The following is a 16555-nucleotide window of genomic DNA, read 5'->3' on the forward strand; positions in this document are numbered from 1 at the left end:
TTTTTACTTATAACTACCTTTTATTCCCTAGCGCCTTGCCTGGCAACACCTCACTGTTGACTTGAATGTTGAGCGTTCGCCCATGTGAGGAAGGCGATGGGGTTTTCCGGGACATACCAAAGTCCTTAAAATGGTAGCTGTTATTCCCTGCTTAACGTTCAGCATTTAGGGGAATGGCAACAACTGGTTCACCCGTTGTCAGTATAATGTGACTGGGCGGAATGCTGTGCTGGGTGCCTTTGGCATGGTATTTCAGTGAGATAGCACTATAAAGTTGGCATCAGATCCGCGCTATCACAAGAAGGCAAGCACACCAATATACCTTGTCTCCTGCATACACACACGCAAGCTCACATACATTACACACATGGAGGCATGTCCTTAAATGACATAAGCTGTTAATAGGACGTTAAACAAAATTGAACCAAACCAAACCAATTACCTTTCAATGATCTGGTCGCATCACTCCTCAGTACCTAGAGTTGTTTGCACAACGTCCGGAAACGTCGATAATGCCAGTGTTGCCCGGTGTTGCTCTACTTTCCTTTTCTCCTGCTTTTACTTACACGATGAAGGATGGTTTGTGCTTTCGTGCTGGTCTCTCCTTGCTCTTCTCCACCTCGAGAACATCTGTCATTTCCCGAAGAACCTGGTCATACTTCCACCGGTATTGTCTCTGTATCAGCGCTCTCTTGGACTCTGAAAGGATATGACCCATACTGAAACGTTCTTTGTGTAGCTGGCATTTGGTTTCTCAACTAGTTTACCTGACGAAGGTACGCTGGCGACGCTAAAGTATGATGTACCGACCTCATGGCGTCACAGGTCTGTCCATGTAAATATAAAAGAAAGAAACAAAAACTGTCCATGTAAGTTTCCTTTCAGGCAGCTTCCGTCTTGTTCATGCCCCTTGCGAGACCTTTTCCACTGCCCTTGCTTTCAGGGCCCCAATTTCTTCTCCTCTGTCGATTTCCCCCTGTAACGATGACCTTTTCTCCCTGTCGTCTGTTTTGCCCTCCTTTTATACCTAACTTCAACTGTTGCGTCAGTTGTCCTTTCTCCATTACCACGCACCTAGAGTTTTTGCCTCGAACTTCATCCTTGCTCATGAGACTACCTCCTCTGGTGCAGACACAACCCGTTTTGCTCGGACATGCGTTTTGGTGGTCACGGACAGTTCTTCCATATAACCTCGATTCGATGGTTTGGTAGATCTCTGATTCCATCCTGGACCCTCTGGTAACCCGTCATGTCGTCTCGTTGATTTGGTTGATATGGTACATACCGTCACTACTGCTGTCACCAAGTTTTGCTAGGATTCTAGCTTTCCCAACATTAGACTGCAACTGGATTTCGCCAAAATAGCGTCGAACTGTTCAATGTACATGCATACTACTGTTATGCTCCCTCGGTAAGACTTGGCCTCACTGATTAGTTAAGTTAGTTGTTTGGACGAATTTTAATAAACTGTCCCTCTAAAGTTAGTGTTTAACTTGTATGAACTTATAAGTTTACTGCACGTTTTTATGTTGATGTCATATGACTTCTGTAGACCATGTGTGCATGGATGCTGGATAACCAGCGTTGATGCTGAACGACAGACAGGCCAACAAGATTGCTTGATACATAAGTTGATAAAAACTGTTTCATAATTGTTATAAAGTAAACAAAAGTTTTTAGCACCCAATTCGTAACATGCTACTCATTTTTGGTTTTAGAAGGAGGTTCTGTAATGGTGACAAAAGTCACCCTTGTCGCACACCAGTGGAAGATGATGAAGTAGATATCACGGACCAGATTCTCGTTATTGAGTTTAGCGTCCTAATAACAGCACTATCATCCGTGTGTGCAACTTCTTAATATATACGTGTGTACTGAAGGCTGTATGTTGGTGTATTTGTATCCCTGTGATAGCACGAATCTGATGCCGACTATTAGAGTGATACCTCACTGAAATATCAAGCCAAAGGCACCCATCACATCATTCAACCCAGCCACGTTATATTGACAACGGGTTTATGTAAAAACAGTAGTTAAAATTCACAAAGCACGTGGATACCGTTTTTTTGTAAGGGATAATCAATATACAAACAATATACCAAAACAGCTTCATTTGAACTCTTCGGGATGCTTGAGCAAGAATCCCCGACGATACAAGCAGATTTGAATTTTGGTCCGATTTCCTTTGATTTTGAGATATCGCAACTGCAAAATCATCAATATATTTATGATGACTTCGTTTTGTAGTTCTAGTTCACAAGCGCCTGTGCTGGTACAAATGTACTAAGTACAAAGATTACGTCAACGGGACGCTGACCTTACACTTCCTCTTGTCACCATATATGTATACAGGACTAGTGCGACGGAGCTTCGCCAGTTCGCTACTCTCCCTCCTACCTGCTAACAAAGTCCTGTAATATCCCGCCATGCTGAATCCAGGCCGACACCCTGGAATATGTTCTATTTCTGCCGGTAAGTCAATATTTATACACAAACATTTTCAATTATTTTTCTTCAAATAGTTGAGTATCTGTTATTGCAGTAGATTTATTTTATAGAGAAAAACTAGAATAAATATTATTCATTTAAAAGTCTAGATACTTATATTGTGTGATAAAATCCAGACTATTTGTTTTCGCAAATTTTTTTCATGACATGCTAAAAGATGTGTTATTTCAAAGGTTTTTTCTTCAAAATTACATTAGACATTTGTACATTGCTAACAAATAATAAGCAACGTTGGTGATGGATACGGAACTATATCTCCCTCGTGTGGTTTTTATATTGTACCACCAGACCAAGATTCATCCTTGAATATTAGGGAAAACGCTCTTTAATCTCTGCACAGAACGTCAATGAGCATAATCCCTGGAGTTTGGAGGATGACCGCGGGGGCAAGAGCAATCGGAACGCGTTATCACGAGTAAAGACGGTCGTTCGATTGTGATGTCATGTGTTCCAAACTGAACGAGGTAGACAAATCTAGCACTGGGGTCTTAACTGCATTAGAATAAAAGAAATATAATACTGGGTTTAAAACCGAATTCTGTGTAGACGTGACAAAATCTAGCACTAAATGCCGTATAGTGTTACGAGAAACAAACACAAATCAAGCTCTGGTTTTTCGGTTTCTATTGTCAAATGTACAAAAAAAATGTTCATGTTCGTAAGAAATCGCCGTTCAATGTTTTAAATATTTTCAACAGCGGAAATGCGGTCCAATTTGTACATGAGTACATAGGTTTGGTTCTAAAACAATATATATTTAGATTATTATGACAGAACCAGTACAGGCGGTGTAGCAACAGGTCACCCACTCAGCCTTGGTCTGGCCTTATTTAAAAATAAAATGAAACAATGAAAAAGTTTACCGTAAGTGCATAAACAAACCTTTTTCACCGTATTTTGTGGCGTAACGGCAAGCTATGGTGGGGCGATATGACAGACAGTTGCCATGTTGTAAAAACAAATACAATGTCCAAAATGAAACTGTTTAACAGCCCGAGGGCAGTGGAGACATATATTGTGCCATTTATAAACCGGAGAATTCTAGAAAACTGTTGTCATGACACAGTTGGTACAAATTGCAAGGGTTTCCAATGGCCAATGTGTAGAGCCCTGTTTCATCTTAGTGGGGGCCTTAGTGTGGGCGGAAACCGGAGTACCCGGTGAAAACCCACGTGATCGGGCAGGTGACCCCATACCTTTTCACGTCCGATCGGGGAATCGAACCCCGGCCGCCTTGGTGAAAGGCAAGTGCGCTATCCACTACACTAATAGTGTAACAACGTGCTTTTTTGATTTTTGTTGTATGATGTAAATTATTTAAAATATTTAGAGAAAAAAATAATGCTTTCACAAATAAGTCATCGAATGTGGACCCACTTAAAATTGCTCATTTTTTAGTGTCATCGAATGTCACTATGGGGAAGGTACGACCGTCATTTGTGAATTCCAAGCACGCCAGAGTCACGGGACAAAAACGGTAAGTACTCATATCTGGAGTCCCTAGGAATAATAATTTTAAACAAGAGGCCCATGGGCCTTAACGGTCACATGAGTCCTACAATATTTATTTTTGTTGTTGAAATATGTACCAATTTGAGTAAAAAATAGTATAATGTTAACTTAACTTTGTCAGGACCATGAGCTGATCATTCCTAGACCAATTTTAAGTGAGATCGGCCTATTAGAACTTAGTAGCAAAATAGCGGCCATGGCAGCCAAATTGTATTTCTGATTGACCCGAAAAATAACAACACTTTGTCAGGACCATGAGGCGATCATTCCTACCAACTTTCAGTTCAATCGGCCCAGCAGAACTTGACTTTAAGTTTGAAATGTAAAATGTTAACGGACGACGGACGACGGACGACGGACGACGACGGACGAAAACGGATAGCAATAGGTCACTTGAGCTAAAGCTCAGGTGACCTAAAAACACGATTTTTGCTCATACGGCGGAAACTTATTTTCCCGAACATATATGATATAAGCATCGACATTTTTGCCGGTGGGCATAAGGCGGGTTGGGAGTGAAACCATAACTCAGCAGGGATGTGAAGTCAACCAGCCATGTTTTCATTTCAGCAAGGCAACGCCGAGCCAAAAAAAAACCCACTATGCCTGGGAGTTAGTTAATATGTATTTCATTGTTAAAAGCAATAGGATTGGTAACAAGTAAACCTTAGAAAGCATTTTCACTTCTTATATTTATTGAACAAAAACATGATTTTCAACATTATTCTTGGCGGAAGTAGAGACAGACGGATTGGGACGAGAGGGGTAATCTAGTTTGGAACCTATGATGAGTGTAATAAATCTTAATTAACATCATAACGAATTTAAGATTTCCACCACAGTGCCAACAATGTATATGATTATTTTATTGCGACAAAAAGAAGTTTTCTTGGACCAATGTCGTATCTTCAACATCATGTAGTGTATGTCTTTTGTCTTAAATGCAACGCCATAAAGTCATGGCGTCATTTATAATATATGATAGGGTTCGAATTTCCTGAAATCTGATTGGCGAAGTCGTGATCATGTTTTACAGAGTCAATATTTCACTACCGGTATATTGACTTTAAGTTATTATTTCTAAAGACAGAAGATCAATATTCTCTTTATGACGTCACGTCAATATTAATTATAACGTCAAAATGCTCTATGCCAAATACAGTACTTTGCTCAAGAAGTTGTAACATTCCGTAGTCTTTGGTGATAAAATAAGGATTGAAATGCATCTTGTTAACATTTATTATTGTATGCAACAAAATTCAGCCTAAATATATTCCATAATGCATGGTAGTGCACATTCTCGAAATTTATGTAAAAAAATCCGTCACTTGCAATTGAAGACTGCAATGTCAGGGTAAAAAAGAAAAACGTCGTGATTACATAATACCGCAGTTGTCTTTCGGACTTTGACGTATTCATTTATCTATGGTTTTTTCTTTCTTTTGAAGCCGCAGCCTTTACCCGAAGTACGCTGTTGTGGGTGTGGTCTTGTCAACTCTCTGCAATCCTGTGTTGGGTGTCATGGCGGTCTTTGCATATGTGCGAGCCAAAAACGCATATGCGCATGGGCGTTTCGTGACGGCCGGTAGTTACATGAACATTGTTTTTATTCTCGGAATTATCGGGATTTCCATGACTTTACTGGCAGCCGTAGTAATTTATATCCATAGTTCTGAAGAATTCGTCCTTGTCGATGATGAAGTTGAAATAAAAACGACTAATTCAGCAACACCAAAAAACCTTGGTTACCTACACGGCAAACATTTGTTCAGAAAGACTAAAGAAAAGAAATTGAAAGAAGACGCCTTCCCGTTTAAACCTTCTTCCTCAGAACAGGTTAAAGTTATTGGAGTTGTATTTGAAACAAATGCCACTCTTTTCAAAGGACAGGTACGGAATAAAACGGATATGGAAAGCGTCGTCGGTACAATGATGGAAAAGGGTGATGTCATTCCGGCACTGAAGGAAACCAACCGCGAAAAGATCAAGACCGTCAGAGAAATGGACAACAATAGCAGAGTGGTCAAGGATGTGTATGATCTTACTGGTGGCCGGAGAGTAAGGGAAGCTGACAGGGCCAGGTCCAGATGTAACTGTACAAAGAGAAGGAGACAGAGAGTGGACGCTTGCCATCAGCTCCAGCAACTACTCAAGGTATACTCATATACACGTAGCTACGTCGTAACATATTTAATATCCATTTACTCAAGGTCACCATTACAGGTCAAAGTTTAGAGAGAAGTTTCATTAATCCATTACACAATTGTAACAGAATATATTTTCTGTTTTTGAGCAATGATTGATGTCTTTTATAACACGAAAAATTATATGACGAGACGCCAATACAATATGTAAGCCTCTTTGTTCATAGGAATATAATGTACATTGTATATAAGCTTTATTTATATTACAACAATTATGAAACAAGTTGTATCAACTTATATTAATAACTCTTATTGGCCCGGATGTTAGCACGCAAGGTATTGGCTTATTTCTAAAACTACCATGCATTATCCTACTTGAACGTCAGTAAAATTTAATGAAATTTGGGGATCAGGGGATTTTTTTTATCGACATTACCAAATGAGTTCAGTCCACATAGTCCCCTTGTGCGACCACCTTTATTAAAATCGAAATACCACGTGCGGCGTTCTCTCAACTGGCTTATTTACAAATCGTGGCATTAACGGCACAAGGTTCCTGTTTTGTACAATATAACGAACTGTTCTAACCCTCAACGTTACTAACCCCTATCAACCCCTCTTACTGTCTTCATTGATGTACGTAGATGTCACTAAACGAACGATTTAACACTTCAGGGAACATCAAGGCGAATTACTTTAACCCAATCACCGCTATTTGTGAAAATATTTCGATTATCCTGTAAAACATGATTATCATGATTATGAATGAAACACATTTCGATATATAAATATTTGAAGTCGAAAATAATGTCTAGATTTCAGTATAGATGTCCTTTCAAGGGGAAAGGGATGTTCTAAGATGTACAATATATGTGACCTTCAAGGGGACATAATTAGGACTTCGATGGGACGTACTCCGAACAACAGATTTGTAAAGACTGAAAGTTGGTAATAAAAAATATTGTTACTTAAATGAATATACTTCATTTCGAAATTTCAAAATGAATAAAATAAATACAAAAATGGGCAAACATATCCAGGAGCGTTGAATGCGATTGTCCAAACAAATGTATCAACTCACTGGAAATGGATTTTACATGCATACGCCTTATACAAATTTTCGCCATTGTTGCTCTAGCGACGTTTAAAAACATTGGAATTATTAAAAGAATAATGACCGTTATTATGTTCCTTGTTTGTATTTGAACAAAAGCTATTTGCCAAACATTTGGATTTGCGATGAATCCCTTCGCCAAACGACTCAATAACTCGATAAATATCCAGCGAAACGTCAGCGATGAACAGTATCAATAAGATGTAGAAGCCAAGCTCTACAAAAAGACTACAAATAGTAAAGATCCTTTAATAAAAATATTAGTCAATGAATTGAAACACGTTTTAGGTAAACATGTTTTCTGTCGAGACTGATTAATATGGCTGCTTCATTATCCAGACAGGATTTTGTGGAATAGGTTTTCTCCCGTACATCTGTATCCAGGTAACAAAGCCCTCTAAAATTCTAGTCACTTTCTCTGTGACGATCGAAGGTCGCTTCGTTGGTACGGAATACAATACAATACAATACAATAAAAAATACAATACAATACAATACAATACAATATGACACAATACACGTGATGTTTGTTTGATTGTTGTGGGGTTAATGCGCTCGCAACGGCTAAGCTCACATGAATACGGGTACCTAGGGAGTCACCGCTAAAAAGAATGACTCGGGAAGAAACAACACGATGTTACTTTGTTAGGGCTTCGTTCGGACGATACTGTATGTAGTTCTATATTGTTAGCATTAAGTATATCTCACAAAACCGTTTATATATTAATTCTAACAATAACTCAATTCATTTTAATTTACAGGGGAACTCGATAAAAGTGCGGATGAAGATGAAACACCCTCTGTTCGGATGGAAGCCTGTTACTATTAAAATCACGGACCATACCGACTGTTTTGAAATATGAGAAACTGAAATCGAACAGACAGAGCGACGAGAAACTGTTTTGGAATACGTTGAAAAGAGTCCCGCTTCATGACAGAGGTGCCCATAGGAGAACTTCAACATTACAGGAATTATTGTGTGTGTCTTGAGCCGAGATATGCTTTGTATCAAGAACGATCGTTGGACAGTTTTGTAGAGTTCCAATCGGATAAATAGATTTACAGTCGGATAAGACAATATAAACAAAACTTTATAGACAAATATTCTAAAACAAAATATGGCTGCCAAAAAAATATTACCCTGATTTCGATCGGTTAATAAATAATTTCAGTAACCGAGAAGAAGAGTCAACCTCTCAGGTTGATAAAAAAGACATCGACCTCATTTCAAGTCAATTCATATACATGTTTGTGTGGGTATGTACTTTGTTGTAACGTTAGAAGTGAACATTCAAATCTGAAATTCTGTCGGATTACTTAGCAATGATTTTTGTAAGGCGTGTATCTGAAACTTTTCATCAACATTAAAGCTTTAAATACCCAAATCAATATAAATCTGAAGGCGTTGGACAGTGTACATGATATGTTTTCAAACGTTGTAGGTTTATATACTTCTTATATCTATGTCATTATTTCTTATATACGCGTGTATCACATTTTATTGACCATTTTTGTACATTTAGTGGATTTTTTCTAATTTCTCTTCTTCTTAGGTTAATTTCCTCTGATTTCAATTGTCATGATCTTTTCTTTCTCTTTTCTTTGAGTTCAATTATCATGATTTAGCTGAAATGATTTCTCTCACGAAGCATAATTCCTGTTAGCTGCACCAAAGACACATGGTAACAAGCAGATATTATTCTTTGTGCTCGAGCCAACTTTCTTAGTAACTTGTTAAAACCATGTAACACAGTAAAAAGTCAAATGTAAACATTAAAAACACTATTTGGCTTTTGGTCCATCCAATCTTCATCCAAAATCATGGACAAAATGTGATTTTGTTATGAAATGATCAAGGGAACAGGAAATTGGACTTGAGCACAGAAACTTTGGTTGAGCATGAGAACGGTTTCATGAATACAAGCCCTGGATTAACACTCGAACACAGTGACCTCCGATCTTTAAGTTACCTTCGCCCCAACACGCTCAACTTCCCGGTCAGTGGGAGTTCTTTAGGCCAGTCGCGCTGGACACCGCTATCCAAAACTAAATTGGGGAGGGGTTATTGTATGTACGAAAATTATAGTGGACTTCTCAGGGGAGCCTGAAGTTGGTTCCTGGTTCCTAGTTCCGTTTAAGGTAAACGTATCCGTGTTTTGTAATTCTTTCACTGTCTACAAGGCGCGTAGTCATTTGTGAACCAGTACAAGTATCGAACCCACAACCTTCCAGTCAAAAATTTAAACAACCATGGCCTTTATGAAGGAATTGGTCTTATACAGAACTGGGGTCTGGTTCCCAGTTCCATTTATCTTAAACGGAACTAGGGTCTGGTTCCCAGTTCCGTTTATCTTAAACGGAACTAGGGTCTGGTTCCCAGTTCCATTTATCTTAAACGGAACTAGGGTCTGGTTCCCAGTTCCGTTTATCTTAAACGGAACTAGGGTCTGGTTCCCAGTTCCATTTATCTTAAACAGAACTAGGGTCTGGTTCCAAGTTCTGTTCATCTTAAACGGAACTAGGGTCTGGTTCCCAGTTCCATTTATCTTAAACGGAACTAGGGTCTGGTTCCCAGTTCCATTTATCTTAAACAGAACTAGGGTCTGGTTCCAAGTTCTGTTCATCTTAAACGGAACTAGGGTCTGGTTCCAAGTTCTGTTCATCTTAAACGGAACTAGGAACTAACTTCAGGCTCCCACATATCAGGCCTATGACAGAGATCCTAAATAATATACGAGCAGTTCGGTGTAAGATGTGACCTCAATTATGACATATGCTTCAGAATTCAACCTCCAATGGTTGGTAAGCTGTGTGAGGGTTTGACTTTCGTGTGTGTGTGTGTGTGTGTGTGTGTGTGTGAATAAAGGACTAGTTCACTTAAAAAAGGGAAACCTAATTATATAATATTAACGTCACGTAGCACTGTACTTTGGCTAGCTACATTTTAGAAATAAACATTTGCCACCCTTACTTATTTCAGTATAATTGCGGTAGGTAGAATATTTTAGACTCAATGTTAGCTTTGCGACATTATCATTATGGAACCATTCTAAGTGGTAAACTGTATTGTTTTGTTTTATTTCTCCGACCCTTATTTTTGGATTTAGTGGTTTTGGAAATTTGAACTTTTTCGATGCTGGAAAATTATCATAACGCTTTACATCAAATTGTTGAATATTTCGACAAATCAACAGAAAACCCATATTTAATCAAAATAGTCTAGAAATATGTCCATTTTATAAACAAATAATTAAGATGCTAAAGCACAATTAGAACAGGGGAAACACATTTCCTCAATAATGACACTGTTTTATGCATTCTGTTACAACACCTCACGTTTGGCTTTCATGTCGAGCGTTCGCCCAGGTCAGGAAGGCAATGGGTTCTGTCCCCAGGCCGGGACATACCAAAGTCCTTAAAAACGATAGTTGTTAGGGGTCAGTATAATGTAACCGGGCGGAATGCTGTGCTGGGTACCTTCGGCATGGTATTTCAGTGAGATAGCACTATAAAGTTGGCATCAGATGCGCGCTATCACAAGGAGGCAAGCACACTAACATATCATGTCTCCTGCATACACACACGCAAGCACGCATACATGTACACTACACACATGGAGGCACGTCCTTAAATGACCTTAGCTGCTGATAGGACGTTAAACAAAATTAAACCAAATCAACCATCCTGAAACAAATACGCAAAACTCGTGAAATATATTAAAATTTAAAATATTTAAATACAGTTTTTATACACCGTTTCACTATGAAAAGAGGGTCTCTAATTCTGCAATCGAACACAGGGTTCTGATATGTATTCACAGTAATTATAAGAGCGTATGGACCTCTGCTGATATGTAAGGAGTATTGATAGATGGATTAATTATCATGCCCCTGTGCTACCGACTACGTAGCAATAGGCATATCTCGAAAGTTCATTGCTATTCAATCCTGAAGTGTGAATACTGCACATTTATATAAATTTAAACAAAAATATAATTTCCAAATTCTACATTGTGCCTTTCACTATAAATAAATATAGGATGTATCAACATCATATAATGTTAAACGGTGATGCGTCACCGTTACCAAAGTTTCTAGAAACACTCGAATCATCACGCATTGTCAACTTGACTATAGATAAAAACAACTTTTTTATTGAATGTTTTCAAAACAGATTCTGCAACAAATCCAGATTTTTTCCCTGTTTGCTGGATATCATTACGAACTAAAATCTTGCACTGTTTGCTTTCCATTTTCATTATCAGGAAAATATCCGAAAAAAATGGAAAAACAGATGTGCCCGGAAGGTGACAGTGCATGCTATTTTATGGTTCCGGGCTACACGTGTTGTTTTAGTATAGTACTCGTCACCTGGCCTTCAATGCCCCGTCAAAATAACTATCAGTCTCCCTGCTGTTTGCATCCTTATTTTGATATAAAAAGTCTAAACAATATATAAATACACCACACGGTAATCAAAACCAAACGTTAACAGTATGTTTTCTCGAATAATTCAAACATTAAAAGGTTGGCTTTCCCAGTATCATGTGTTTTGTTGATATTTCCAGAAGCTAACAGCCAATTATCAGGCATTTCAGTTCTTCCGAATAAATTGTTTTTCATATTCAGCCCCTGTAGCCTTGAAAGTAGATCCAAGATCCTTTTATTCACAAACTTTGTAACCCAGGAGGATGCCAGCCAAATTAGAAATATAATGGTTTTCCATCTTTCAGTTCTTCTTCAGAAGTTGTGTTTAGTTTTTGACATTTTTGACTCATGTGACCTTGAAAATAGGTCATGGTCATGAATACAGGCCTAGAATTTTTGTTCATCCATGTGACCTTGAAAGTAGGTCAACATCATTTTTGTTTGCAAATTTTGTTGGGACTCCATCCAACCAAGCAACCATTCAAATATCAAGACTCCAGGCCTTTTGGTTCTCTAGAAGAAGTCATTAAAAGGAAATGTTGACTACAGCTGGACAGACGACGGACAATGGACACAATCAGCATTGGAGGGGATTAAGTTACATTTTTATACAGAATTGTCTTTGCCATTATAATGCCTAACAATCAAGTCATTTTTGCTCGAGAAAGAGGGTGGATTATTGGGCTCCACATCAGGGTTCTGAAACCCTTTAGCCAATCATTGCTCATGTTAGAAGTGTCTATTGAAACCGATCAGTATCAAGCAAGGACTCAAAATCAACCAATCATTAACAAAGAAGTACTTATAATGAACGAATCATTAAAGAGGATGTCTTCATAACTATTGAAGTAATACAATTAACCAATCCGTATTGATGGTGTTCCTTCAAGCTTTATCGCAAGAAAAGGTAAAAAAATAAGGTAACTGATCTGTCAAACATCTTGTAATGTTTTATTTTCATTTTACATGTTAAATTAAATCAAACACGTAGACATAGTTATAAATAAATAAATAAATAATAAATGATAAGTAAATAAGATAAAATTGAGACAATGTTTTCATTGCTAGAGATAATTTAATTGATCTTAAAGCTTATCAAAAAACTTCCTTCACTGGAGCAGGAACAAAGGTCTTCCTACAATGGAAGTCTGAAGCTCGGTTGTTGATTTTACACTAATCCCTCAGCTGTGTATTTATCAAGCACAATGAATTATATCCATATTTAATAACAAAACTTTTTTAACTACAAAGCTTAGACAGACGCGTAGCTAGCCCCTTTACCATGTGTAAGCCCGACATGTCACCTTTACTCAGTCTCCCACACAGTTTCATCTTCTGTTTGTGTTTTGTGACTGGTTCCTTATACTTGCTCCTGTTATTTGTTGGGTATTTCGAGAAGCGAGGTTGCCCCCACTATCATCGTCATGCCTACCACACCGTTTCGTCTTCTGGTTTCATAAACATTTTGTGGACATGGAAGAAAAGAAAGTAAAGAAAGTAAAAAAATACAAAGCACCGTGATTTTTTAAAATTCTGTTGTGTTGTAATTGGGCAGGCTCCAGAAGACAGTTTTCGTCATTTATTTAGATTCCAAAGTGTCCTTTCCTACGTTTGGCACGCCGTGAGTGAGTTTCTCAATTTACTCAATCGAGCAGTTTAGTTCCGCCTGGAACTGTGCATTAATGCAATGGACATTTCTAAACTTCATACATTTTTGTACTAACTATTAACAATGTATCATATCTGAGGAATTACATATGTATACTATATATTCAAAACTTAAACTCCACTTTATAGTATCAGCAAGAAAAAAACCTGTCATGAAAACCTAAACTTGTCAAAATCATGTGCAAGCCCGGGCTTATTGGCTTACATGGTAGCTACGCGCCTGATAGATTATTTGAAGTTAACTCATTCACCCCTGAAGACAAATTTGAACTCTTCTAAGTCAAAGGTTTGAATAGATCATTATAAAATTTCAGGGGTGAATAAAATAAATATACAACATTTGATATAGCGCCCTATCTAGCTAACATAAGCCACTCTAAAGCGCTTTACAGTACATAGATATACAATTTAATACAATGAATACAATTAGCATAAACATCAATCAATACAAGGTGCTAACTACTAGTCCTATACCACTGGCTAATATCTCCCTATGTGTGTGCTGGAGATGTATTGTGTTCTGTTTGTAGTGGGACCGTACTTCCAACGGTATCATTTATAGTGCCACCCACTTGAATGCCACAAAAACACAGATACCGCAACATCCACCCCAGACCATTTTATACTCCATCTGGGTTGTTGGAGTTGTGTGGGCAGGAGAAAAACACTTTCTCTGAATATTCCATGCATACGACGACTTCGGGATCAAACCCCGGCCGCCTGCTTGGAGTGTTAACCACTCGACCAATCCGCCCAAATATAACTATTTGACATACTCCAGGATTTTGTGTATTACATACATAAACCTTTCTATCTATTACCAGGTGTTATTTGGATACAATTTATTGTATTATGAAGTAAGCTGAATATAGGCTCTCTGCCTGATGTTCAATCCAGATGTTAATAAACAAAATAAAAATTGAAATTGACAACAGCAGAAGCTGGAACCAAGACTGGGTGGTAACCATGAATGTCTAACATTGAGACAGGGTGGTAACCAAGAATGTCTAACATAGAGACAGGGTGGTAACCAAGAATGTCTAACATATAGACAGGGTGGTAACCAAGAATGTCAAACATTGAGACAGGGTGGTAACCAAGAATGTCTAACATAGAGACAGGGTGGGAACCATGAATGTCCAATATTGGGACAGGGTGGTAACAAAGAATGTCTAACATAGAGACAGGGTGGTAACCAAGAATGTCTAACATAGAGACAGTGTGGTAACCAAGAATGTCTTACATAGAGACAGGGTGGGAACCAAGAATGTCTAACATAGAGACAGGGTGGTAACCATGAATATCTAACATTGAGACAGGGTGGTAACCAAGAATGTCTAACATTGAGACCGGGTGGTAACCAAGAATGTGTAACATTGAGACCGGTTGGTAACCAAGAATGTCTTACATAGAGACAGGCTGGTAACCAAGAATGTCTAACATTGAGACAGGGTGGTAACCAAGAATGTCTAACATTGAGACAGGGTGGTAACCAGGAATGTCTAACATTGGGACCTGGTGGAAACCAAGAATGTCCATTATTGGGACCTGGTGGAAACCAAGAATGTCCATTATTGGGACTTGGTGGGAACTAATAATGTCCAACACTGGGACAGAGTGGGAACCAAAAACGCCCAACACTTGGACTGGGTTGGAACCAAGAACTTCCAATATTGGGACTGGGTTGGAACCAAGAACTTCCAACATTGGGACTGGGTGGGAACTAAGAAAGTCCAAAACTGGGACTGGGTGGGGACGAAGAACGTTCACCATTGGGGACTGGGTTGGGACCAAGAACGTTCACCATTGGGGACTTGGTGGGAACCTATAATGTCCAACATTGGGACTGGGTGAGGACCAAGAATGTCCAACATTGGGACTGGGTGGGAACCAAGAACGTTCACCATTGGGACTGGGTAGGGACCAAGAACGTTCACCATTGGGGACTTGGTGGGAACCTTATAATGTCCAACATTGGGACTGGGTGGGGACCAAGAATGTCAAAAATTGGGACTGGGTGGGGACCAAGAACGTTCACCATTGGGACTGGGTAGGGACCAAGAACGTTCACCATTGGGGACTTGGTGGGAAACTAGAATGTCCATTATTGGGACTGGTAGGGGACCAAGAATGTCCAACATTGGGACTGGGTGGGGACCAAGAACGTTCACCATTGGGGACTTGGTGGGAACTTAGAATGTCCATTATTGGGACAGGGTGGGAACTAAGAATGTCCAACATTGGGACTGGGTGGGGACAAAGAACATTCACCATTTGGACTGGGTGGGGACCAAGAATGTCCAACATTGGGACAGGGTGGGGACCAAGAACGTTCACCATTTGGACTGGGTGGGGACCAAGAACGTTCAACATTGGGGACTTGGTGGGAACCTATAATGTCCAACATTGGGACTGGTTGAGGACCAAGAATGTCCAACTTTGGGACTGGGTGGGAACCAAGAACGTTCACCATTGGGACTGGGGAGGGACCAAGAACGTTCACCATTGGGGACTTGATGGGAACCAAGAATGTCCAAAATTGGGACTGGGTGGGGACCAAGAACGTTCACCATTGGGGACTTGGTGGGAACCTATAATGTCCAACATTGGGACTGGTTGAGGACCAAGAATGTCCAACATTGGGACTGGGTGGGAACCAAGAACGTTCACCATTGGGACTGGGTAGGGACCAAGAACGTTCACCATTGGGGACTTGATGGGAACCAAGAATGTCCAAAATTGGGACTGGGTGGGGACCAAGAACGTTCACCATTTGGACTGGGTGGGGACCAAGAACGTTCACCATTGGGGACTTGGTGGGAACCTAGAATGTCCATTATTGGGACAGGAAGAAAAAGAACTACCATGGTACCAATGCTTGGAGTGGGAACCAAGAATGTCCAACATTGGGACAGGGTGGGGACCAAGAATGTTCACCATTTGGACTGGGTGGGGACCAAGAACGTTCACCATTTGGACTGGGTGGGGACCAAGAACGTTCACCATTGGGACTGGGTTGGGACCAAGAACGTTCACCATTTGGACTGGGTGGGGACACAGAACGTTCACCATTGGGGACTTGATGGGAACCAAGAATGTCCAACATTGGGACTGGGTGGGGACCAAGAACGTTCACCATTTGGACTGGGTGGGGACCAAGAACGTTCACCATTGGGGACTTG

General features: G+C 39.6%; 2 protein-coding genes across 3 annotated transcripts; one reads left to right on the forward strand and one right to left on the reverse strand.

The window, feature by feature from the left end:
- Window positions 1–2337: 2337 nt before the first annotated feature.
- Window positions 2338–9058, forward strand: LOC110442494. Of its 2 annotated transcripts, none has more exons than XM_021486135.1 (4): window positions 2338–2472; window positions 3907–3985; window positions 5469–6174; window positions 8040–9058. In XM_021486135.1, exons 1-4 carry the CDS (start codon window positions 2427–2429, stop codon window positions 8139–8141), a joined length of 933 nt encoding a protein of 310 aa, XP_021341810.1. In that variant the 5' UTR covers window positions 2338–2426; the 3' UTR covers window positions 8142–9058. The 2 variants fall into 2 exon arrangements, with proteins under 2 accessions (XP_021341810.1, XP_021341811.1); XM_021486136.1 differs by having other exon boundaries at window positions 5475–6174.
- Window positions 9059–15440: 6382 nt separating this feature from the next.
- Window positions 15441–16545, reverse strand: LOC110442501 (bile salt-activated lipase-like). The gene is made up of 2 exons (XM_021486144.1): window positions 16246–16545; window positions 15441–15764 (listed from the first exon to the last, which is right to left on the reverse strand). Exons 1-2 carry the CDS (start codon window positions 16543–16545, stop codon window positions 15441–15443), a joined length of 624 nt encoding a protein of 207 aa, XP_021341819.1.
- Between the last annotated feature and the right edge of the window lie 10 nt (window positions 16546–16555).

Source organism: Mizuhopecten yessoensis, unplaced genomic scaffold (genome assembly GCF_002113885.1).
Source record: "Mizuhopecten yessoensis strain PY_sf001 unplaced genomic scaffold, ASM211388v2 scaffold716273, whole genome shotgun sequence".
NCBI lineage: Eukaryota > Metazoa > Mollusca > Bivalvia > Pectinida > Pectinidae > Mizuhopecten > Mizuhopecten yessoensis.